Source organism: Bombus vancouverensis, chromosome 11 (genome assembly GCF_051014615.1).
Source record: "Bombus vancouverensis nearcticus chromosome 11, iyBomVanc1_principal, whole genome shotgun sequence".
In the NCBI taxonomy this organism is placed as follows: domain Eukaryota; kingdom Metazoa; phylum Arthropoda; class Insecta; order Hymenoptera; family Apidae; genus Bombus; species Bombus vancouverensis.
In genome coordinates this window covers 9,866,063-9,892,609 of record NC_134921.1, presented here as the reverse complement: position 1 = coordinate 9,892,609, position 26,547 = coordinate 9,866,063, and the positions used below count along the sequence as shown (strand labels likewise).

Genomic DNA, 26,547 nt, shown 5'->3' with positions numbered 1-26,547 from the left:
TGTTGCGAAATATCCATGATAACGTTTACATTGGCGTTAGACTTAGATTTTATGTTTTTCGTAATTACACCATAACTTAGTTTTTTGATGCTTACTCGATTTTTTAATTTAGAACTACTATGTTTCGTAACTTTCGACACAATCTCAGAACTTATGGAGGATATTAAAGTAGAGAGAAAATTCCGTATCTCACCATCCTTGATTGGCCATGTTGGAATATTATTTGTAATATTATTTATAACGAGAGTCGATTTATTTTTATTGTTCGCCACACGGGGCACCAAATTCGCGAGAGAATTTATACATTGCATGGAAAAATCGTGACTTTCCGGTATAGGATTTAGAGTTTCGCTTGCCGTCTCGAAATTATCTTGTAAGCTTACAGAATTTGTATCTTGGGTGTCCAATCGTTTCAAAAAATTATTTTCCGAACGACTATCCAAAAGATTAGACGTGATTCCGCGAGAAACCATTTTTTTCAAAGATTCGTCTTCCACGATTTTGAAAGTTTGTTTTCTTTTCTTGTCGTAAACCTTCATTCTTTCTAGTTTCTCAGATTTGTTCACAGTTGAAGATAAATAATTTTCGACATTATAGATTTGTCTTAATTGGCGTAGCGTTTCTGGGGACAATGGAATGAAAGGTTTCGAGTCGCTTAGTCTCCAAAAAATATTATCGGATATTACAGATGAAATTTCTGCTTCTTTTTCGATCTTTTGGGGGGATTCCTTTATCTGATCCTTTCTTAATTTTTCCACCTGCTCTTTTTTTAATTCTTTTGCTTGCTTTCTTACGTTCCACGTCCCAGCAAACGTACAATTTTCTTCATATGCATCGGATTTCCTTTGAGACTTTTTATTATTATACACAAAATCGAGATTCGACCAGACTTCGCTTACGACAGAGAGATTACACCTTTCATAATAATTATGACTCAATTTTTTCGCATTCTTCATTTTTAACATCTTTTTTGGTTTAGCGTGCAATAAATTTTTTGTAGATGATTTTGTCATGTTCACAGCGTTGCAATCAACAGATGAAATATCTTTTCTTGTTGGCGGTAGTTCTTTAATGTCGTTTGAAAATGTGACGTTATGCCTAAGTTTTTTAATACTTCCTTTATGCGCAGGGAAAGATTTATAAGGAAACTTGTCAATTTTTGATGGAGTAGGAACTTTCTCTTCGCCCCTTTTGTGGATAATGACTGGCTTTAAATTACAAGACTTTTGCTCGTCGCCGATACCTGACTTAATTGAATCGTTTTTTCGAGGCCTGTTTTCTGGAGTATGCGATCTTGTTCTTCGACCATTTTTTATCTGGATCTCCTGGTTCAGATTTCTCCCTGTGGAACTATAGGATTTAGCTTTCGGTCGAACCTTTCCCATTCTTTTATCCGCAGATACAATTCTTTTACTGGATGAAGAAATAGTCTTCAAGTTGGTTGCGTTATTTTCATTTTTTTTTATATCCTTTTGCGTATCTTTTGTGAACAATTCTGAATAATTATTCTGTCCTTTACTTGAAGAATGATCATGCTTTTGCTGTTTCAATTCATCATCGCCTTTTCTAAATATCGTATAAAATTTCGGTGAAATATTTTTCTCAATAAAGTCATCACGAAGATACAAATCAGAGGATGATTGTTTACAATTTTCAAAGTAAAATGGACTTATATCATGCTGTAATCTGTTCACATAATTGATGACGTACGAAGTGCATGGTTTAAGAGGAGAACTATCATTTTTTATCGTCTGTATCTCAGTTATATCTTTAAAAAGAACCGTATTACTTTCATTATAATCTACTTCATAATCGTCGCAATGGTTCTCATATTCCTCTAAATTTTGGGAAAGGGTTAGAACTTGAAACGCATCGTCGCATAAACGCATTTCAAGCGCTACATAGTCAGGTACTTGAGGGATATAGAAATCTTTTTTCACCTGATTCGATTCTTCCGGGTCGGTAAACGTTGCATCATCGAATCGTACACGCTTATTGGAAACAGAGTGCGAGTAGGATATACGGGAAGACGATTCAGGTGGCGTTACGTTATCGGTATTGTTGTGAGAATAAAAATTTTTCCCAGGAGGCTTCAAGGAATTGATTGTCTGAGGGTGAACAGAAACTGAACATACCTCTTGCCACTGAGAATTGCGTAACTTTTCTATCTGATCGAATAGCTCGTTTACTTGAACCACCTGCAGCATCACCATGTCCCAGAAGCCCGCCAAATCCTCGTTCGTTGTTGGGAACTCTTCGCCAGGCACTTGATTCTACAACAAAAATGGAATATTCAATATATGCACATAAATGTATATATACTAATTTATGTTTCGATTTATCTATAATTTTGCAATTAAAATGTTGTCAGAGATAAGGAAGTGTCCACATAGTCTTAAGCGTTTATACATGAGTATTAAACTTTGCCCGATTACTCATTTTCTTCATAATTTACAATAATTTTAATAATTTTATCATGTTTTCTATGAAACCAAAAAGCGTCGTAATACTTATGACCGGGAGTGTATATGGTTGGTAATACGAGTGTTGTTTATCATCTGAATGTTATTCTAAATTTAACAATCTTATTAGGAAAGCGATATACGAAAGCCATACAATATTTTTCTGGCACAGTCCCTCAAACTGTTGCATCTTCTGCGAAGTGAGCAATTTAGCTTTGCCTGCAGCTGACCGCAGTTTTCCGGCTGCTTCTTCCGGAAGTGCAACAGTATCGTCACTGGCCAATTCCGCTTCTGCTGACGCGGCTAACGAGAGCAGCCTGTCCGTCTCCTGTTTCAGCAGCTGCAACAATGAAGCAAAGAATGTGAATAAACGTTTCTTTCGACATGCTCTATTCCAGTTAGGCGTACCTTCATGAAGTAATGCCCATTTTTCTCTTCGACCGTTTTCTCCGCCTCCTCAACCTGTTTCGCCACGTTTGTCGAGCTGGCGCTCGGTTCTAAGACAGGTAGAACTACTTTTGGAGCAGCTGGCTGCTGATCTGGGATGCTGGTCACGCTAGAATTCAGCTTTTGTGCTCCACTGTCCGCTAGATTTACGTCTAAATTCGTAGCTGCTGGTATTTTTGGTTTCTGCTCGACCTTACGTGACACTGGCGTTACCCTAACGATGAAAAAATGCGTAATTGTATTTCCCTTGACACTTCAACTCCGCCAGGGTTCTCTTGCACAAGCGAACTGATATTATTGGCGAAATTTTATGTCATCGGTAGCAAGTTATCAATGTTAATAAATTTTCTTGCATAACAGCAATACGTTTAGTAATGAAACGGATAAAGTTCTACACGTCAATTTTACAAACTGCAAGCCATCTACTAATTGCCCTCTTCAATGTAAAATGGTAAAATTGGGCAAGAGAAATCTATAATTTATAACTTCTCATAATTGTGCAAGGGAACTCTGTCTGTGTGATTATATGCTGCACAGTTGCATTTGAAATACAATTTTATAATATTGTCTGGGTAGCGAATAGATGATAATCTAGTCAATAATATCATAAATCAAGAAGTCTGCAAATTGTATGACAATGATCGAATGAATAGGTAACATATGCATTTTCCCCGGTGAAGGTGAACCGGATTTTCTCCTGATTAATGCGAATGCGATGTCGAAAGATCCAGAAATATGAATGAAATATTTAAAGAAAAGTTACCTTTGCAAAGGCTTGAGAATTTGTTCCGAACCATCGGTAGGTCTTCTAGGGCTAACCACAGGAAGTTGAGCTCGGAACTCTGGTCTCAGGTGTCTCAACACTGGCAAATTTTTCAAAGACTCCTCGGTATTCGCATTGTCAGCCGATACGTCGTTGTTGTTACTAGACTTATTAAAGCTGCTGTCGCTAGTGTTCAGTCTGCTGGTGCTACGTTTGAAGAAAAAACCCTGTGCTAGAGCTCCAGGACCGTAGAGCCGTTCTACTCGTTGCTGAATGAAAGATTTTTCGCTGCTCGTGGTGCTGTTTACCACCTGATTTTCCACCTCCTCTGTGGCCCCGTTTATTATACTCGTATCGCCAAACGAAGCATTCGAAACTGCAAACAATTTATGAATGAAAGTTCCAATAAAAATAGTAATAGTAAAAATAGGGAATACAAATTTTATTTGTCTGAGATATATTTGTGATCAAGTCACTTACGGTTAACAGTAGGTTGCTTTGGAGACGACACTGAGAAATGTTTATTCTGTTGACTACAAGACATCATCTGCGATACTCCAGGGCTACGTTTCGTAGGTGTAGAAGCTTGAACTGGACTGATATCAGGGAACGTAGTGTGCAACACGCCTTTGTCAACCTCGGAGTAGCCCTGATAGATTCCTATGGAACTTCTGGCTTCCCTGTAAGTCTCCACTTTACACTCCTCCTTCAGACCGTTGGAAAAACCGTTTTGTCTATCCATCGCTAGGGGTGAAATTGACTGGCTCTTAGGTGTATAAGGGTGCGCTGGCACGTTGAGATTTTCGTTTGATCTGAAATATTTTAACGTCCATTGAACTTCCAGAAAACTTTATAAAAGTTTGTTCCTTATTGTTATCTTTATTCCAAATCGTTCACCTCGTGACAGTACAAGTAACACATATGCTAAGTACAATTACTTATGACTAATGTTAGTACGCTAAATATATTTTTTCATTTTTCCTATCAAAGCTAACTGAAATTGACCTGTGTTTGTTAACTTCCAAATCTGTGACAGTAGAAGCGTTTGATCGAGGAGCAACTCCGTTAAAGGGAGAAGAAGAGATTAAAAAACATTGCAGTCTGATTGATAAATATTTTACCTGAAACCTGCCGGGCTGGTGTCTCTATTGATCAACCTGGTCCCAGGGCTGCTGTCCCTCGATCGAAATCCTTCCCTGAGCTTGCTGTCGTATCTGTTAATCCCCGAATAGCCACTGATGCTACAAGCCAGACCTAAGTAACTCGGTTTCTTCACTGTCAGCTGCTCTGGCTCTGGACTGTTTCGATGACCATTGCTGACATTTAATTTCTCATCTGGAGTTAAATTGGACTTTTGCAGCGTTTCACTGCTACCGTTTGCCAACTTCTCCGCCTGAGACGCCGAGTCACCGTTGCAAGATAAATTCAGACTGTGCAACGTTTTCTTCGATATAGTGTCTATGGTGTTCTCTGTAAAGCAGAAGCCTCTGTTGGTTTCGCAAGGTTTGCTCTAATTACAGGCAGGCCTATGCTTTTGTAATTCCTTGATACACTTTCTCAGCCTGCTTTTCACACCCTAGTCGTCCATGTTTATTACGTCCGGTAGAATAATAATTTTGAGACGCGAGCACGCAATGCTGACTGCAATGGGGTCGCGTGTGGTTCACGCTCGATGCGAATCTTTCGCAAATCGAGTCGAACGCGCGATCCGAATGATACACTTTAACGCGAATCCCATGAAGAATAATGAAGAGAAACCATCGAAAAAATGGAAAAGCGTTTTCCCAGCGGAAAATAGAAGCAGATACGAGGAGAGACCACGGGAAGGTTGAAACGTGCCCGTTCGAAACGCGACACAGGAATAACCCTGGAATGGCAAGAGGCTGGCCGAGTCACGATGCAAAAGAGACAAGACCGCCTCTCTGCATCTCTTCTCTGCTCGTCTGCTCCTCTTGGCACTGACGATAGAAAGAAGCTGTGCCCTGCACTTGCTGCACTCGCCTACGATCTAAATTCGATCGACACCGCGGGGCCGAGCAAAAAGGAACGATCCACAGGAAGGTGGAGGGAACCGATAACCTTGAACGTACCAAGATCGTCTCGCCTAAAATTCGTTGCGCGAGAGTTGATCAACGTGTGATCGTTCTGCATGGCCTTCGATGCGTCAAGTGCAAGGTCATTGCATGATGACCCTTGAATTCCACAGATTTGTAGACATTCCGTGAACTTGACTTTAAAGTTACTCGTTCTTAGTTCGTTTACGAATGCTTTCACGCAGTAGAGATACGTGTATCACGATATATGTACTACATACGTGTTCTCGAGTAAAATATAAGAATTCGTTAAATAATCCACTTAAGGCTGTGGTTATGATGGATGCGTGTTCCGATGAACTATCGTTTTGGCCAATGCGATAGAACAAATATATGGATGTTATCATCATCATCATCAATGTCTATCGTATTTTTATTATTTATTGTAATCCTTTCAGTTTCGCATGGCTTCTGGTTTACATCCTATGTACTTATCATATATCCTATTTACTAGTATCTATTATATGTATGTATATCGTGATACACGTATCTCTGTAGAACTAGCGTGAGATTTTGTTGGCCGTAAATGTGACAAAGGACTTCTAAAACGAGGTACAGTATCATCGATTGAAGGAACTTCAATAAGAAGGCAGTTCTACTTTTCAGTAATTTGAATAATTCAGCAAACACCAGCTCAAAGTCGAATCACTTTTCCAAATGCTACAAATTCATAGTCAACTGATATTCGTAGAACTAAATTTTACATTTATCGCTATGAAAACCTTGATTGTCTTTCCTCTTTCAATAAATACTATAAATACTGTCTCCTTATTGCCGCAAATCCTTCAATTGTTATCGTTCTCAATTACCGTCTTATGACAGAATTTCTGGTACTGAAGACAAAATGTTTACACGCTATTTTCAATGAAACCTTACACCTAATTTCTCATTAACTCGTTGATCTCCTGTAACAGGAATGACGTATTCGCGTGACAAAAATTACACAGACCAAAATTTGTCTAAATGTTGTGAACTCTGCCCCTATTGGAAAACGCTAGACATCGAAGATAGCCAACCTGATCGGTCGGACGCGGACTGATCGACGTCCAGACTGCAGCTGCCGATGCTCTCCTGGCTAGTCATGTTAGGATGATGGCCGGTGACGATGTCGATGGCGATTTTCGGGTCCGGATCGAAGCGTCGATAATTAAGAGGTTGTACTGCAAGAGAGAGCGGCCTTGTACGGCGATTGGATCTGATGCCGGCGGCGCCTGGGACCGACGGCGTCAGCGTCGCGGCGCAGCAATCGCCGACGTCCTCCAGGCCCGCTACCTCGCTGCCACCACGTGTTTGCCCGCAAGCTCGTCGACGATCCTCGTCTCCGCGGTCCTCGTGCACACTGTTGAGTTTTTGTTTCCTTTTTGTTCGCCGATCTTTCCCATCTCTATTCTTTCTATTTTTTTTTCTCTCGTGAACCTCAATCACGAGCCTCTAAGATTCTTTACGAGAAAACATATCGAGGATTTGCTTGTTTTTTCTCAAGATGTTTCCTTGCTCGTACGAAGATGATGGATGCAGGGTAGATTTATTTATTTACGAATTTTTCTTTCTTTCATTCATCATATATTTTTTCACTTATTTGTTAAAGAGAATATAGCCTACTCGTTCTCGGGGAAATATTGTTTCTGAATATAATTTCTAGCGTGGTGTATCTCGTTCCTTGCCATATTAGTTACAAGAATTAGAAACTTCGCAGAATATAAAATACGAGAGTTAGAAATTTTTAAGTGGTTTTATAATTATGAGTATCAAGTGCAGCGTGTGCATTTCTATACTTTCAAATTTCCTATAAACATGCAAATATCCTAATTTGTTAAGTAAAAGTCTAAAATAGAGCAACAATAAAAGTCAAATCATCGCGAATAAAATCCATCATCTTCGACGCGATTAATCCATGGAATTTCGTTGGTAATGATCCGATGCTCTCGAGTCGTTCCTCTCAATTCACGTGGAAAAATATCAAAACGCGAAAAACGCGTCGATTTCACGAACTAAATGAGACATCACGACCTATCGCGGAACGCTCAATTTTCTCTATCTTCGAGCAGGAAAATTATCGACGGTATGTAAACGGCAAGGATCACGAGAAAGCGGAACGAGTTAGCATCAAGCTCGAGTCGTTCCGCTTGTTTCGTTCCCTTTTTAACGACAGAAACCGCACCAGTAGGTGAATCGACTGTTTTTTCCACGATGGAACGAAGCTCGAGGGCATCGTGGATATTAATTGAAAGCTGGTGCTATCTTGCAGCAAACCGGCTAATCCCGACGTTGACTTTCACTAGACCTTTTTAATCAACGTTAGAACGATCGTTTAGTCACGTAGTGCGTTTAAATAGAAATTGCGTTATCGTGGGATCGAGCTTAAATCGAATTAGATTCACCGAGAAACGGTTCGAGATAAACGTTTTAAAATGCTCGATTGTTTCGCGGAAAATAGCGTAATTCGTTACACTGCGGTGTGTTCACGGTTGAAAGCAAGGCGGAAAATCCTACAAAACAATTACAAGATTGCTTAACGAAACTGCATGCTCCGTGAATCTCGGTAATTTCGCGCATAATCGTGCCACTGGTTGAGCAAACAATTTTATCATCGTGAATCACGAAAAGAGAGAGAGAGAGAGAGAGAGGTGCCGCGTGGCCCCGTGACTTTAAAAAGCAAATAACGCGTGTGTAAACTTTATTCGCGTGGATCTAATTTTATGAATCGACCGGTGGCAGAATACAGACGAGTCCGTCGTAATAAATCCACGTATCTGTCGATATGTAGCACCAGCTTTCACGTTTTTTTCTCTTAACGTAAAATCTACTACCTATAGAACCCCGATTATCCGAGCTAGCTTTTTTAGTCCCCGGAGATCACTTATTTTGAATTGTTCTAAACAGGAAAGACAACTTCTGAATAAAAATTGTTTCTGTTTTGGTGTCTCAATTTCTCTTCCGAGGGACCATCGTGAAATTTTACATTGATTGATGTTCAGGCGATCGAGGTTCTACCGTATGTTTTATAACGCGTTTAGACGTGCAAATAGCGATGAAGACAAAAGTATACGGAGCGATCCATAAATCGGTCAACACGATATCTGAACTGGTTCTGACAGTTCAACAAAAAAAAAAAAAAAGAAAAAAGAGAAAAGAAAAAGAAACCCAGATCAAATATCGTGGCGACCGATTCGTGGAATACCCTGTATAGCTTCGAATTTAGGATTGAAAGCGTAGCTAGAAGGAGTCTAAAAAAAAAAAAAGAAAAAACTAGTAAAACTAGAAGTAGAGAATAGTGAAAGATGAGCTGCTGAAATAGATGAAACGTTGCATCGCTATTTGCGATTGTTTTCTAACTGCCTGCTGGGTGGTTTCGGTTGAATTAACGCGGCACTAATTGCACGCTAATCGTTGCTTATACCGATTTTGCACGAATCGCATGGGGTTGTGCAGAATCAGAAGGCAGTGCAAGCTGGTGCATCGATCGAGTACGATTCGCTTTCGAGAATCGCATGCATTATAGAAAAGGAACGTAAGGTGGTCTGTGTGCAACGAGCAATCGATATTGTCGAGCGAGTGATACGTTCGATCTGTTTTAAATCGTATTAATCAGATAGTTGTAACGTCACGCCAATTAATTTGCATATTTTACATTCTTCGTGTAAAGGACGTACACATTCACAGTGAATAAAACCTTCAATTTTGTTAAAAACTAAGACTGTTAGTTATACACGCGGTTTCGTATAATCACACTTTTCAAACGACAGGTTACATACACTGTACAGTATTAGGACACCTAACTCGTGTTACATTCGTTGGAAAATTCTAAATCTTGCTTCACATATAATGGCAATAAAATAACAGGTTTGTAATAAATCACATAGGAAATTCATCGATATACAATAAGTTAATAAGTGTCCTGACACTTCTGGCCATCAGTGTATCTAATTTCAAACATTTCCATAGGACAATTTTAGAAGATTCCAGTTGGTATTGTTTCTTTATGTTTTTCTTTCACGAGTTGCATAAGTGCGGTTGATCGAGCGCTAGTTCGTCTGTATGCAAATGGTGTTACGGATTAAAAGAGCATTGCATGAGACGTGCAGCGAAGCAAAGGTATGCCAAGATAGTGCAAGGTGATCGGATCATGCTTGATCGTGAACGTATTGATGATGAATGTAGACGTACACGCGTGGGAATGAACGTGGTGGGGAACCATAGAAAATGTCAAAGCGTCACGAGAATCCTCGTGCGTTCGCCGATCGAAGAAATCGCGTGTCGTTGCTAGTTAGCCGAATTTTATCAAGATTCATCTCTTAATCAAGTAATTAAATTACAGCTCGTTAGCCACAACGTTAACGAGCACGAGTTCAGAAGAAACACTGGAAACTGGCTCGGAAAAGAGAAGATATCGCGAGCCGAGTTTAACAGAGCTGTCAGTGGAAACAGTGAAACTGTTGTTGTTGGATGAATAAAACGGTTCGTTACATTCGCGAGAACTCGTTCGCTAAAGCAACTAATAGAAAAAGTTTCACCGTAAATTACGTGAAATGTAAATACTAGGCTGAAAGATTCAATAGTTTATCGTGTGTATTACCGCCAATAATAGAACAAATGAGAGATTCATACACGTGATCAACTAACGAAAAGGATCTGTCAGATAAGATCGGTGAAACTAGTGGCGCGAAATGGAGAGTAGGACGAGTACACGCTTGGAAATCAAAACGCCGGTCGGAATAGAAATTGTCATACCTCCTACGCCAGTGCTTCCAAAGGAGGAACTTGGAAACGTTCTTTTTGGCCACAGGATTCACCGTGTAGGTGCCACTTTCGATTTTCAGAGGCATCTTCGACACACTTTCAATCGTGCTCGACGTTCATCGACTACGTTTCTACGTCTTCGACTCTCGAATATTACGCCGAGATTGATATTGCAGCCGGATTACTCGCGTTTCTATCGATTCGAACTTCTCTTAAACCCTGAACCTCGTGAAATCATCCATTTATCAGTCTGTTCTTAACTTGGATATAAAATAGCACCAATATTACTGAAGCGAAGGACGTATTAATTAAAGTGTTCTTAGAACCATCGTATTCAGCTTTGTACGATAATATTTGCAGGAACAAGTTCACACTAATTGGATAAGGTGACACCACTAGAAGACTAAAGCGCTGTCGAAACAACACGTTTTCGATGAATCACGGGTCAGAGGAACTTCAGATCAGCTAACTCGAGATCTTCTTCTTTGACGACCTTTGTCACCGACAAGAACTCGCGAAGGCACGTTGCTAGGATGACTAGTTACCGAAGACTGGCATTCCCATCTCATCTCTCTCTTCTAAGACTATAACGCACTCTCTCCCTCTCTTTCCTCCCTCTTTATCTTTCGCTGTGCCCTCGGCACGAGGATATTTCGGGAACACTCAAAAAACCACGAAAGCACACGAGTTGCTTCCTCCGCACCCCTTGCTCTCCCCTTTTTCTCGGTCCTCCGGAATAAGCACCCACCATTCCTCCCAGTACACAGATTTTCGAATTCTTCGCACGCTTTCCCATCCCTCTCGTGCCTATAATTTAACATTTAGCGCTACTGACGCACACGTCGCATCGATTCAAATATTTATAAGAATTCCAATATAATATTCATTCTCGATGTACTTCAAATATTGCGTATATCGATACTTGCATCTCGGTTTTTCCACATAGTAAATTAGAGAAGCAAACGAAGTGATGGAAAGTGTACTGGAGCATAGATTATTGCCGAACATGAAGATGCAGATGAAACGCATATACAATATAACGAGATATGCAATATTGGAAACTTTGTGAAGAACACGCGTGTGACGAATAGGTGTTATTAGTGACGGAAGCAGGGTAGAAAAATACAGGGTTAGTGGCTTGAACACGTGTCTGGCACGCGTACCGTTTCCACAGAAGTTCACGCGTCGGAAGAGAGACTCGTACGTTCAATTTCATGTTCGTAAGAGCGGCAAAATATCAGACGAAGGAGTCCCTAGGGTTAATAACCCTCTCTTTCCAGAGGGATTTCCTACGACTTACTCTTTAACGTGTCCACAGTTCGTCAGCAGCTGGAATTTTCTAGAACTGCTTTTTCTATCGTTGGAAATCTCTCTTTGCTGTCTTTTACTCTTGCTGTTTACATCGCTGAATCGTTATCGTTCACTTTTTTATTCTTCTTCTTTATCTTGTGTTCTTTTTATTATTGGAACCCCCTTGTCTTCTTCTGTCTTTTTCTAATTGCTGGACCCCCCCCTCATGCCTTTTCCCAAAATTCTGGAATTTTGGAAATTGGAATTCCCATTCGACTTGGCCTGTCCTTTTTTAATTGCTGGAATTCCCTTTCGACTTGTTCTATCCTTTTTTAATTGCTGCAATTCCTTCTCTGGTATCTTTTTCCGTTTTTATTGCTGCAATTCTTTTTCTGGTATTTCTTTCCCTTATATCTTGACTACTTTCCTTTTACTGTCACAATTCCATCTTCGAAGAACTTAACTGGATTCTTATCGTTGAAGTTCTTTATACGAATGAATCCTTTGCGTGACAGAATTACTTCTCCTAATAGAAACATATTTTTAGGTTCCAATTTTTTCGTGGTACATCGTATTCGAGAATATTTATCGTCCAAAGGAAGATGCCTGACATATTATCTTTCTTCGCTCATACAAAATAGATAATGTTTGGGCAAGCAGTTGGTAGCACAAAGAAGTCCTCTGAAGTTCACAGAAGCTTTTTATAGAAGTTATTCCAGTTTATTGCTCGATACTGAATTACTGAATATTCTATCTTTGAAACCAATCCCGGATATCTCTGCCAGACTTTTCTATTTCCATAATCACGAAGGTTAAAACAGTCCAAATTGTATTCTTAATCGAAATTCAAATATTTATACGATTACTCGAGTTTCCAGGGTATCGTGTTGATGCAGGGATCGTTAAACACAGACTCGACATTCTCCAATCGGCTAGTGTGAGCATGAAACCCTTCACTTTTCCCATGCAGTGACATACTAGACCTTGTCGGTTTCACTTACCGAATCCATAAATCACGCGGATCTATTTCCTCGGATCCGAAAATAGATGAACGATAGACCGGATCTATGACAACCGAAAAACCATCCATCATAGGATTTTCCATCATCCTAACCGAATCAGAAGTCGAAATTCATTAAAGAAATTGATAGATTGCATAAATTCAATATTCAATAAAATACTAATATTATAAACTTTCTAATTTCTCTACAAGAGCGATCTAATAATAGTAAGCTTCTGCATTTTTCAACGAAACATCTTCTCTCTCTTCCAATAAATACAATTTAAATATTAGAGCTGCTTCCTCGTTGCAGCATACCTTTCAATGGCCGATCGATTTCGAATGGCGTAACATTTTCAACGAAACGATTAGACACTTCCCAGACGTGTCTGGAACGGGTTCATAAAAATTCCTCGCGTTTCTGCATGTTTCTCGCGCATCTAAACGAGTCTACGTGCGTTTGATTCGAAACGAATGTATCCTGGTCACCGAAAAAGTTGCTGAACGACATAAATACGAACGGCAGGCACGTATGACTAGCGTGAAACAAGAGCTGCCGTCTGAGAATGCAGAAAGCGCAGCTATGAATTCAAATGCAATATGGTGCGCTTATGGTGAAGTTCCATTCGAAGGGTAGGGCTGAACGAATAGAAAATTACACGGGACAATACTCGAAGTAAAGCACGGTGCGCGTAAAGCCTGCATATTGTCAATGGTTCTACGCGTTGTTCGATCAATCGACCAAGTGGAGCCCTTGAACTGAATCGTAGAGCACGTTGAATCGAAGTACGATCGTTTTCACGAGTCGATTGTCCATTTACGAGTGAAGTAGACTCCCTATTTCATTGCAGATACTCATACAGTTTATTAAATTTTTTTTACCAGATTATGTAAACCGGAAATCAGATCTATCTTATATATTTAATTAACACTGTAACGAGACACGATTATCATGATTATATCGTTAAAATTTCAAGTTAATCTGAAAATGTATATATCGTAGAACTTACAAGACATTTATTACAAGCATACGCTTCGCGAAAATCTCCGAAATATTCAAATATTTTTATGAGTCATTGTATCGATTTTTACTAAATATACGTCTGCAACAAATGACTCACATATCTTTCTATATGTATAATACATTCCTATTGGATTAGTTCCAAATTTTACGAACAGAATCACGACAGTTGTGTCTCGTTACAGTACCAATGAAATGTGAAACTGCTTTGTAAAAGATACGTAATATATTCAGAAAAGAATTCCATTATGTAAGTGTTCAAGTATCGATTGATTGGAGTAAACGAATGTTGGAAAGGATCGTTATCGGTTCCATTCATGAATATCGAGTGAATGACCAAGTGGTACGAGCGAGTAAATATACCGCACGTTGCCTTCGAATAGCTATTCTTCTCGAGAAAACGTCGAAAGCAGCATACGCGAGGAATAAAAACACTTGGCCTTATCTTGTTGCGGTTAAGTAATGATTCAAGTCGCGAACGTGATAAGGTATCAGTAACTGGGCGCTTGGTAGCTTGTGTCACTATTGAAACCAAACAACGACGACTATGTAGGCAAACAATAGGTGAAATATTATGCTAGCTCGACGTACAGCTGCAACTCTGTCGATGTTGAAATAACAAGATTATGCTAAAAATAACAACATTCGTGTTAACGATTCATTTTATTCGCGTCTTGCTGCACGTGAAACAACCTGTACGAGTATATTACCGTGCAGATCGCGTGTACAACGAAGAAGATAGCAACAACTTATCACGTATGCCAAGTCGTGTCCTCCAGAGTTCCTTGCTCTTCAACACATATATCGTTTTCTCTTTAGTCTATCGCTCGTCCATTCTCTTCGGGAAATCACTTTCTATCAGGAAATCTCTTCGAAGAAAAGCGCAATAAAATGTTTCACGAGAAAAAGGGAATCGATTACTTGCTATTACGCACCGAGCAATTACGTTTCTTTTTCTTTTTAACTCTTCGTATTTATCAGTGGTTTTTTGACTTTCTTTAATTGGAAAAATCGAGCGAATATTGGTAAAATTTCCTTTGGGACGTAGACAACACCGGTGGTTCGAAAATTCAACTATCTTCAGATTCCTTCGGGAACTTCTTGCACAGTTTGAATGATCCGACTCAGGAATTCTTTCTATCGTTTCTGTTTGCTGAGTGAACGGAAAGTTGAGCGGCTATCCAAGATTTTGCAAGTCATCGGTGTCAGCAAACAGGCTTTAATTGTAAAGATCATGCACTTTGCTTGAGCTCTCATGGGTTCGATGAATTCCAGCTAATTGCGAATTATCAACACGTGCTGCGTTCTTCGAGTAATCTTCGATCCAATTGTATTTTTCTATCGATAACAAATTCCGTATGTTCGATAAAAAGTAAAACAATCGTTACGTAAGATAGGCTTAACAAACAGATCGTCGAGACTCTCTGTTTGCCGACGAGTTTCTTCGTGAAAAATAACATAATCCGAGATACCTGTAATCTTGTTTGGCCAGCCAATTAAAGGCCAATTTTTATCGACGATCAAAGAGATAACGAAGTGCACTTTCTTGTATGTGAGATGGAAATGATAATACCAGGCGATCGATTTTAATTCCCACTGAAATACCTGTTTGTTGAGATACAATTACAGTACGACGATTCGGAGCGAGTCTATACGACTTCCGAAGAAGAAGACGCGCATGCAACGTGGTGCACTAGGTAATTCTATCCTAGAGTCGTAGTGGAGAGCTCGCAAAGTATATTGAGTTACGAAATGAACGGTAAATTGAGGGGAGACGAGCCGAAAATAGAGAGCCACTGCCACCGCGACATGGTTTAAATACCGGCATTAAGACGATCTTCCGGTTATGCGCCCAAGCCACGAGAATCGTGTCTGCCTACAGTATCTATGTTCGACCAAGAACTCGAGAAGCATCGATAATTTATTCCAAATCTTCCTGAACATCCTCTCCGCAGTGATAAATCTCCGAAACTCTGGCGCAAGAAAAATTACTTGTGTCAATTTCTACGAAGACCAACTTTGGAAAGGACCATTTAACAGTTTAAATTACCTTCCATATCATCTTCGCGAAGTCATTAAAGTCAGTTGAATTTCTAAAATATAACAATTACGCAGAATATCCTATCGATGTAGTTGAAGAGATTTCTTATCGATCAGATTAGAAAGAGAGAAGCTTCAACGTAACTTGCAACTTCGTTGGAACCTTCTTCGCCCAATATTCCGCAACCTTAAAACTTTGTGACAATTGAAAGAGAAAGATTCGATATTGACAACTGTCAGACTTGCTCGAGTCCTTTTCTAAATGACTAGCTCTAGCGAAACGAACGCGACGAATCTCTCATCCACGATGGATCACATTCTGGTGATCCTTCTTTTTGGGAAATCATCGGACCCAAGTGTCGCCGGTAGTCAGGGGTAAGTGACACCGGCTGAACTCTCTCGTTTCTATATATAAACGAAAATAAACCACAGTGACATTTGAACCATACTCTCTTCGTCTTGCGTATACGATGGTCGGTTCCTCTGTGGGGCGCGACGACGCCTACCAAAAGGGAAACGACGTTGCAGCGTCGCGACGATCGCCGAGAAAAATTGTGTCAGCTAAATTAGGAGAACGCCGTTCTCTACTGCTTTCAGAACCGCTTTTTTTCGCGCGGTTTCGTTCACATTGGAAACTGGGCGATTAATCAATCCCCGCCACGAAACTGGTCTCGACTACGCCAAGAAAGCGAGCTTTTGTTTTTTCCCTCTTCTTTGATCATACGACTATTCAGATAAAAGGGAAACTGGGTAGATCGATATTGGAGAAAAAGAAAGGATACATGCTGATAATGAGTTAATTGGGAGTATCGAAAATTAGTATTTTGTCTAGCATTGGTATCGAACGAATTTCTTCGTTGACAAAGAAACCACTGGAAAATTACATCCTTCGTAGAACGTGACTCGTTTTACACGGTGCAAGTAGGTGGACGTGTCGTAGACTGGCAAATATGTGCACAACGTGCACTTAACGTAAGAAAGAAAGTTTTTACTTTTTACTTTCCATCTCATGCCGTTTTAAGATCGTTGGACATTAAACCAAGTCAATGCTCTTCGCTATCTAGCTCATTAATGCATTAATCTTAACGACACGGTGATCTTCGTACAGTCCTTGGTCATCGAATTAGAATTGCACGTAGAAACTTCACTTTTCTAACCACGATATGTCGTACATCCACGTACTGTCACGTAAATGACAAATTGTCCTTCGTTATTCAAATTATTACCAAATACACAGACGATCGTGGTCACACCGCACGATAGTCGAGTCTCACTACGTTGCTAATGAAATTTCCAAATATTTTTCAAATATACTTCAATATTTTCGTGAGCTACCATACGTGTACTCATACTATCTTAGTAATTAGCTTCGCTATTAGAATTTGCTTACGACGGCCAATTTGAAAAAATGAAAAATTCGCAATCGTAATCCGATGAAGAGGAACTGCGGTTGGCACGAATTCTCGCGACGGAGGAAGCGACGTCGATTCGATATTACCAAGACAATATATCGTGAGCGTTGCCTAAACGATTCTAATGAAGCAGCGCGCGGAAATCGCAAGCATTGTTTCGCTACGCGGTTGGAATAACGATTAACAGCAGGGGAGGACGTAGAGGAGCGTGCATTAACAGTCGCGGCCCGTAGCCCCGGAAAAAGACACGATTATTCCCTTCGATCTTCTCTCGTCGTATCTCAACGGAAGCTCAAACAAACAACTCTCTTCTGCTCGAGTGCGAGAAAAAATATACTTCCTTGACGGACGAGTAGCTTTTTAGGGCGCGACGAAACGCGGAAACAACGAAGCTCGGTGCCGATTGCAGCGATTTCATTACCGTTCGTTCCGACTTTCACCCCGATACTAAAATTCCGCAGTGTCGTTCGGATCGACAGCGAATAATTCTCACGAATACTCTTCTTAATGATAGCGAATAATGGCCGATCGAGGCGAAATTTGCTGAGTATTATGAAAAGAGGATATCATCTGATCTGAAATATTAGGTTGTTAGGTTGTTCTTTTACAGACACGTCTTTTACAACAACGCATCTTTATACAAACATGAAACCTAATCTGTCGAACGTCGTGGTCTTTATTTTGTCAGAACAAAATGAATAATCATACGTAATTCGATGAAATAATATACAACGGAAAATGTTGTGTGGTCCATTATTTCCTTATAAAACGAAAGAAACTTTTCCAACGACCTAATATAAAACATCGAAATCGCTCGCGTCTTTTCGATAGTACGTAATTCAATCAGAAATTTGGCAAAAGATCCGAATCATCTTCTTCTTCTTCTTCGTTATTGCGATTATATATAGATAGCAAGATACGAAGCGATGAAAAATTGAATCTTAAAATACTTGTGAGCAATAGCGTATATATAGGGATCTGCATCTTTCAAAAGCACGGATCGTCAAATCTAAAGTTTCATATTTTAAATCCACTATCTCTGCTGATGAAGCCATTTTTTTTTTTTTTTTTCGAAACTAGGACTTCCAATGGTATCGTATTATCGTGACAATAGCTCGTCACGGGAATTGAAAATAAGCTATAAATAGCGCGTAACAGGCCAAGAACCGTGTTATCTGACGATAGATATCGAGAGAGGGAGAGAGAACATCGTGGACAGTTTCAAACTGCACGCGATTCGCCGCAAAATGGCTGACCACTTGGATATTCCTCTTGGTAAACTTGATTTTAACGGAGATTTTTATAGCGGCGCATAAATTCCTCGGAGCAAGCTGCTGGCGACGAACGACGAGATAAATCCGTATTTATTTAGGGGTCGACTTTCGGGGTCAGTCACTTTTGGAAATCGGTCGGGGAATGTTGCTCGCGCGAGCTTATTTTTACCAAGAATCGTAATGGCGAGGCTCCCGTGGAGGTGCTCTCGCGCGAAATGCAGGACAGGAAATAAAAGGCATGCACCCGGTTGCACGTGCAACGGAAGAATGCATAACGACCGGCCAACACCGATGTGCACCGTTATTAATATGATTCGCGAGAGTTAATTACTTTCTAGTTGCTTCACGTTCGCAACGTTTGCACGTATTAGGTGAACGTAAAACTTCTGTCCTATCTATCAACAGCGCTTTTTGTTTTTAATAAATTCACAGACAGAGTATGCTCTTAACCGACAACATTAGCTTGCAAAGATTTTGAATATTAATTACATTTTGTTTTCTATATTTTAGCGATAAAGACTATGAACAGATATATGATTGCAGTTACATAATTATATACATGATTGTATAACATATGATCGATTAGTTTCTTAATAATCACGTACGACATAGAATAGAAATTTCGTTACCATGAAAAGATTAATTTGAAAGGTGGATTTTGATCGTCGACTAGTCTACTCGCTTCGGCTTCATACGATTCTGACCATCGCTTTCGAAACGCTTCTTGCCCACAGGAGACACGAACTGAGAGGAATAATTTTAACGAAGACACTCGAAAAATTAGAGTCAATTGGAGCTTCTTTCCAGCCTCTGATAGGAACGTGCATAAATTGAGCGTGGGCTCGCGCTCGCGACCCAGAATCCAGTCAACAAGGCTATCTTCTTTTCAACGTACACGGAGATTTGTTAGAAAAAAAAGAAGGAAACTTGCATAAATTTGAATCGGTTACTTTGTCCTGTGCTTCATTCGGGGCAAAACTCGAGTCTTTCAGCTAAATTTTAAAATATGCACGAGATCAAGCGACCTAGTTTAAAATTCCAAATTTCGTCAAGATAAATCGAGACCAGGCACGTGACATAGCGTTTTATGATGCTAATTCGCGGAACTTACGACGACCGGCTCTTAACGAGGAGAGATCTACGAAAGTTTCGATCGTTTCCGTGGGAAACACACGCGCGCTCGTTTTCATTCCTTGTTCTCGTATGATTTATAGAAAAACGAAGGCTGGCTGAACGCCAACGGTGAATCATCGAGTTCCGATGAAAAGGTACACAGGGCAATGATCACTTGTGTCATTTCGAAATTACGTGCAAGTGTGTCGACGCGTCTCTCGTCGATGATACGTGTTAATGAATGAGAGAATTTTGTTATTTCGTGCGCGATCGTTTGCTATATGACGATGGTACTAAACATTGCGTGCAGTATCGAGCTATTAACTAACGATCAGTACAATGACGAGAATGTAAATAGGAAAAATCTCTATAATCAATTTGAACGCCGTCCTATATTTATAATAAAAATAAAAACAAAATTCTTCAGAATACAACTAAATGAATTTAAGTATTTCCCTATTTATATATTCGCCATCGTATAGGTAAACACAAAGCCGTATCCTTGTATATGTATAAAATTAAATATATAATAATATAAGAACAATAGAAGTAAACAATGTGATTATTAAGATTCGCAGCTGGTTGAACAGGATAGACGACAGAAGGGAAACACTTTGTTTTTACGATCCTCGAACGATTATAAAATATACGACGAGCTCGTAATCGGGTCATGATTGTACACTACACGAGCTATTCCAGCGTCAAATATAATCTGTAATCGTAAATTACTACCGGCGCAGCTGTAATCATTGCTCTTGAAGGCACCGATTAATTATCATTCATTAGTGCACATTGTCTGCAGCTGCGTGTTTCCTCGCATACCAGTTTGCTCTATACGAACTCATCACCTATTCAGCTGAACTATTTTTCATCATTAGCAGCTTCTTTTCGATATTACGAACACTTCGTATTCCTTAGCTGCTTAATTACATAAAATTTTAAATATAGATAATTTCGTATAACTTCGTTCTTCTTGTACTTCGAACCATCCAAGGTCTATTTTAACTTTCAAACCGTTAGCTATTCGTACCGCCTCTTCTAAATTCATATAAGTCACAAATATTCTTCATTGAGATTCATTTTATGACTCTATTAAACATGAAAAATATCTCTAACTGCTTCGAAAACATGCGGTACAATTTAAGAAAGCACTCCTTAAAAAACATAAAAAGAAACGTATTGTTATCTTTTTTTTTTTAATTTACATATCTACAGAAGAACTAATTTTTCGTCACTGAAAGTTAACGTTAAAGAACGACGTTGCACAGAATAATTTATTATTTTTCTCTATTCTAGCGTTCGTGATTCGATCAAGATTGCGGTGGTCGACGCTAACGAGTCTACGTCAATCTTGTCGCGTTTCAATTAAAATTCCCGCCATTGAGGGCGGGGAAAATGCACCCCGGGGGATTCCCTGGAGGGCAGCGACGCCGGTATTCTATTTTCGTGCGGGAAAAACGGGGCCGTTGAAAGAATATTCGGCCGACGAAAGAGCCGGATGTGCGTCGCGAGCTTTCCTTCTGTCGTCTCTGTTCTTCTTTCATTGGTTTAGGGCCAGGGGAGGGAAGCGGGCAGCCGGATTTCCGAAAAAGGGAAAGCGACTCGGGATGCAGGTTGCCTGTGCGTCGAGAGCCTGTATACGCCCACGCGAATGCGATAAATTATACGAGGAGGCGAGACCGAAGGGGTCACCATAAAAGAACCTGTTACGTTCCAGATATTAATCCGGCTAGCGGGCATAAAATCGATCAGTGTTCCACGTTGTTCTCCCACGTTTTCGACGGTCGTAACCTCGTGTAGAATGAACTTCGAACCCGTTCTCTTTACCGTGTTAAAATGTTAATCGTGCGTCGATTCGTTTGTCACCGAGTTTTGTAGATTGTAGCAATTTTCTCTGTCGATGAATTTCATTTTCTTTCTTTTGAAGTGATATGCAAATTCGTATCGGTAGATACGCTTTTGCGCTTTTATGGGAAATCTGAATGTGAAAAAAAAAACAATGGAAAAATACGTAACATACTTATATACTTTCTGTACGTAAGTTTCAGGCTAAATAACAATTCTTAAAGGTTCTTGCGTGTGTCATTTATTTATGAACGGAAATACATAACTACTACTGTGACGTAATATCCCACTTTTAAATGTGAAAATGCAACAGCAATGAATATTTTATGAAGACAGAAACGCAACAGTTGCGTCAACAGCGTTATCGAAACAATGCAATCTATACGTCAATAAGTTGTTGGCTAATTCGGCGAAATTTCATTTCGATAGAAACAGCTTTCTTATAGAATGCACGCAGTCTTTCATGGCTGACTGCAGTTCATTTTCTGTTTCCACGTGCATCGATTAGTCACAGGTAAACTGCTGACATGTATGCAAATTCATATTTCCACGAATGCAATCGAATAATGTAACGTAGTTGGAAAATTGTTTCGCCTACGAAATATTACATCGATTATTACATATGTAGGTATCTTCATACGCATTTTTGTATCTACGAATTTCCCGTAAAAGCATAACAAATCCATAGCCCAACTATAATGAAATCTCTTTATATAAAATCGTAGTTAAATTTGTTATTTTGCAACAAACATCGCCGCTATTTAGAATGAAAACAAAAGTGCAAACAGATCGTGAAAACGCGTTGTATGCCTCGACAGAAGTGAAAGTGTTAAAGGCAAACCATTTTTTGAGCCCACCTTTCTACCTTCCTTTTTTACGTGTCGTTTGCATTCAAACGGGCCAAGTTAAACGCCGAAGGAAGTTTTGCCGTGCTTCGAATCCAGATGGCGATCAGCCTATAAAATCAAGTAGGCCTGCGGAAAAGGGCTCCTCTGCCCAGGTTTCGCAGGCCAATAACCCGATCAAAGATAAAATGTGAATGATGTTATCCCACGATCTCATTCGCTTAATCGCATCGCCGTTATCCTATCATTAAATACTAACGCAGCACGGTTGCCATGTAATAAAGCGCGTTCTCCACGACCGACAAACCTCGAACTGTACGAAATATCGAACAAACAAACCAAATGTTTGCTCGTTTGTACAATTAAAGGAGCCTTTTTCGAGCGTATAACGAACCAACGAGGTGAAGAAAACACGCGTTACCACGGTTACGACGATAATCCTTCGTGTACTTTTAATTGAATCATTATCCCGTAAAAGCAGAACACGTAGCATCGATAACTGCCAAACTGGCGTCTGTTGATGGAACTTTCTATCCGATGAAATTACACCTTTCAGCAAATACTTCGTCACGAGGGCCAGCTACACTACAGTGGCTTGCATACGATGGCTCACCAAGGTTTTCGAATATTCATCGTCGGAAATTTTCATGCGTATGCTGTACGCGTTAGATAAAACATTTTGGATATTTCGTTAGCACTGTAATGTGAAGCGAGTGGCACGATTATGTTGGTAAAACTCGAAAACAATTTGTAAATGTATATAGAAGTTACGTGATATTTACTACAAACGTATTCAGCAAGAAATTAGCACAAGATTAATCACGATCCACCGGATACAGTGGTTTATTAAAGTAACGAATACTTTTTTCATATTTCCAAGATACATACTAAATATCATGTACACTTTTAGATTTAGTTCAAAGTATATCGATAGAGTCGTAACAGTTCTGCCTCGTTATAGCGTTAATCATCGTTTCAACATGTTTCATATGACACACGTATGATATATACATGAAAATTTCCTATGGTGAATGTCCAAGTACTTGTGTGAGTCATCGTATATATTCTCTCATGGAAGAAACGGTAATACAATGATTTAAAGATAGAACGAAGACAATGAGTAATTTCGAGAACAGAACGGGGGAATTTCTGGGACAAAATGTCCGAGCAAAGTTTTTGTTCCCTCTTGGAGAAATGGTCGAGTGCGAACTATCTGCGGTTCTCTATCCTTTTTATCGATCGTCCAGAACCGGTATGTACCACGATTCGTGTGAAACGAACAGCTCAACGCGGAGAGCAGGGGTTCTGAACGAGTACGATGTCTGCACCAGGGGCCTACAGTTTGTTGTAATTATGAACTCTAGCAGAACACAAGATGCTGAAAAAAAATAGAGCTAGTGGACAAAAATGCTCGAGTACTTGGTTGAACGAAAAACAGAAAAAATAAGGAAATTGGAACGCTCAAGGCTTTTCTAAGAGAAAATGGGTCGCATTACTTAACGTCACGCGATGCCACTTCTAATCTGCACAAGAGTAATGGCGAAACAATGTTCCCACGGAACTGTACGAACTTCCTGTATCACCCAGGAAATTGTACACTTTCTGCTAATGTTTCGCGAACTTTCCAATCGCCACGATTAAAGAAGATTAAACAAGATTAGAGAACACAGATGAATCTACCTCACGATGAATCAATATTTCGTAAGAATGAATGTATAGATAATTGAACTGATACTTGAAGCACCGATTGACACATCTTTGTCGATATTCTGATTTCAATATCATTTTATTATTGAAAAGGATGTTGTTTCGGTTATAAAGGCTAAACCAGGAAATAGTTAAAAATGAAAAGAAAGCCTGTTAGGAACAACGATATAACATTTGCCCCTGGTTTTCTACAGAGTATAATGGTTTCATTGCCTATTTTTAAAAGACATATTTTTGAATCTAAGAACGCGTCTCCTTGTTCGATTATGTCGTATTAAAATACTTCCTTTTACCTACGAATTAGTATTCAAAGTAGAAAATCAACGAATTACGCAACAGTAGAATTGATGAAATTGAAGACCTTGTAGAAATTTCTTACAGATCCGAAACAATCGCATGGGACACCGATGCAGAAAAGAAATATAATCAGCTCGTTGCAGATGCAATGCATGAACTGAGAATGCAGCAGCTGCCTGTTCCATGGCCAAGTGCCTTTTATTGCATTCGTATCGACGATACCAGCTCGGCCACGCGGTCGATTCGACTCATCTTGAAACGATAAGAGTGCTTTCGTGATCCAAAAGTATCCTTGTGCTCTCTCATCGAGCCAAATTGATACTACGCAAACGATAGCAAATTGCATCACTATGACGTTTACGTAAAATAATGCGATATCCTTTGGTCCAGCCCTTAAGCTACGACAGGCTTACATTATACTAACCGTGCGCTGCCCATGGTCGCTAGAGGATCACCTACTCTCGAATGACCTCATCGTTTGCAATTACTACGGCAGAAAATTTTGTTTCCGTTTTAATGATAGCGTGTACAGCTTTTCAAATGCTTTGCTTCTCCGACGAAACAGACTTTCTCGCACATGTTTCTCCAGAAACAACAACGTTATAGCTACAACTTTTATTTTTAAATATAATTAGTCACAGTTTCTGTGTTACATCAAGATTATATTAGCTTAATTAACATTTTAAAACAAGAGAACGACGATGTCGCGGAATAGAAATACTAACGAAATCACGAAGAAAGCAATAAAAACGTACTCACTCTTACTAATTGTAAAACAAGAAATACAGTCTTCCAAGTATTTCCTCTTTCGACTTATATTCTATTCGAGGTATCGTATCACTGTTTATAATAACTCTTACGGATACGTGCATCGTATCAAAAATGCATGTAAATTAACTCGAGGAGACTAGTTTTTTAATCGTGAAACTTACATCATTGCTGGAACAAACGTGCTGTTTATAACAGGACGAGGATGGCGCTCCACTTTTTACAATGTAGTTTTCTCTTGCACCGGGTCCGTACGATAATGGAGATTTATCGCGAGAAAGACGGAAAAGTAGAGTATACCGTAAGAAGTAAAAGCAAGGATTAGCGACGATCGATAGAGTCACGATGAGTTTCGACCACTGACAATGATATCCATTTCTTTTGACAACGCCGTGTTGTCTTCGATCCCGTCGCACTCTACTGACGAACGATGCCATAAGCGATTCGAGTGCCGCTACGTGGTGTTCTCTAAGCTGTAGAAAAGAGGAAACGCGCTTGGCATATTTCGCAGCGACCAACCACGTATTCGAGCGTGTCGCCGTTCCACGTCCTTACAAAATTATTATTACTGTTTCGCGTTACGGCCGCTTTCAATAAACGCTATTCGATTTTCTACGGTTTATGTAAAAGCTTTTTTTTTCAATCTTCAACAGATGCACAATCATAGCTGAAGGATAAATTGTAAATTACGTTCTTTGATAAATTGTAACCTTCGAGTAAATTGCGTAATTAACCACTCAACGCGCCTGTTATGTAATTATTATTAATTATATATATTAATGTAAAGAAACACGTGCTATCTGCATTTTTCGTAAAGATTAAATAATCGCGATTACTCCAATTTTAATGGAGTCCCTCTGTCTAGGTGAAACCAGTTGATCGAATCGAATTAATTCGATTCCATGGGAATAAAAACGATCTTACGAGGTCGATAACTGGAATTTAATGCCATGTACGTAGCTACGCGCGGTGGGTTCAACGCGAGGATAATTACGCCAGTCACGCAATGTTATAATCTGTCCCGACTTACGCGCTCCAAGTCACCCCATTTAGAAGAAAAATATCAACGGGGTACGAGTTTACCGCTGTATGCTAAGCGCAAGTACATACAAACCTCAGAGGAAAAATCGGCTACGTGGACGAGGATAGATTGAACCTTTTCACGTCGATGAAACAGGTAACGGTTTGCCCGTATACCAGGTGTCTTGACGTATTTTCAACATCGCCTGACAGGATACGTCTTTCAAGAATTTCTCATTCTCTGGGAACAAATGATGAAAATCCACTCGCAACAAACACCTTTCTTCCGATCCTTCGCGTCACTTTCGATCGAGTCGTATTTTTCTCTTCTTAGAAGATCTTTTATATTTTAGAAAAATCCGGTAGATTTGGTATCAATATATCTGATTTTTCATGTAGATTTTTTTGAC

General features: G+C 39.7%; 1 protein-coding gene across 5 annotated transcripts in view; it reads right to left on the bottom strand.

Moving 5' to 3' along the window:
* LOC117154712 (uncharacterized) overlaps positions 1–26,547 on the bottom strand; it is a 41,787-nt gene that overhangs the window by 3,974 nt on the left and 11,266 nt on the right. For 4 of the 5 annotated variants that reach the window (XM_033329936.2, XM_076622655.1, XM_033329938.2 and 1 more), the window contains exons 7-13: positions 6,782–7,104; positions 4,794–5,142; positions 4,153–4,484; positions 3,673–4,048; positions 2,871–3,123; positions 2,617–2,802; positions 2,136–2,273 (exon numbers count right to left, since the gene is read on the bottom strand). In XM_033329936.2, coding sequence (XP_033185827.2) covers positions 2,136–2,273; positions 2,617–2,802; positions 2,871–3,123; positions 3,673–4,048; positions 4,153–4,484; positions 4,794–5,142; positions 6,782–7,104 — 1,957 coding nt within the window. Of the gene's footprint in view, positions 1–2,135; positions 2,274–2,616; positions 2,803–2,870; positions 3,124–3,672; positions 4,049–4,152; positions 4,485–4,793; positions 5,143–6,781; positions 7,105–10,496; positions 10,692–26,547 lie in introns of those variants that run through there. The other variant, XM_033329940.2, reaches the window with a different exon arrangement.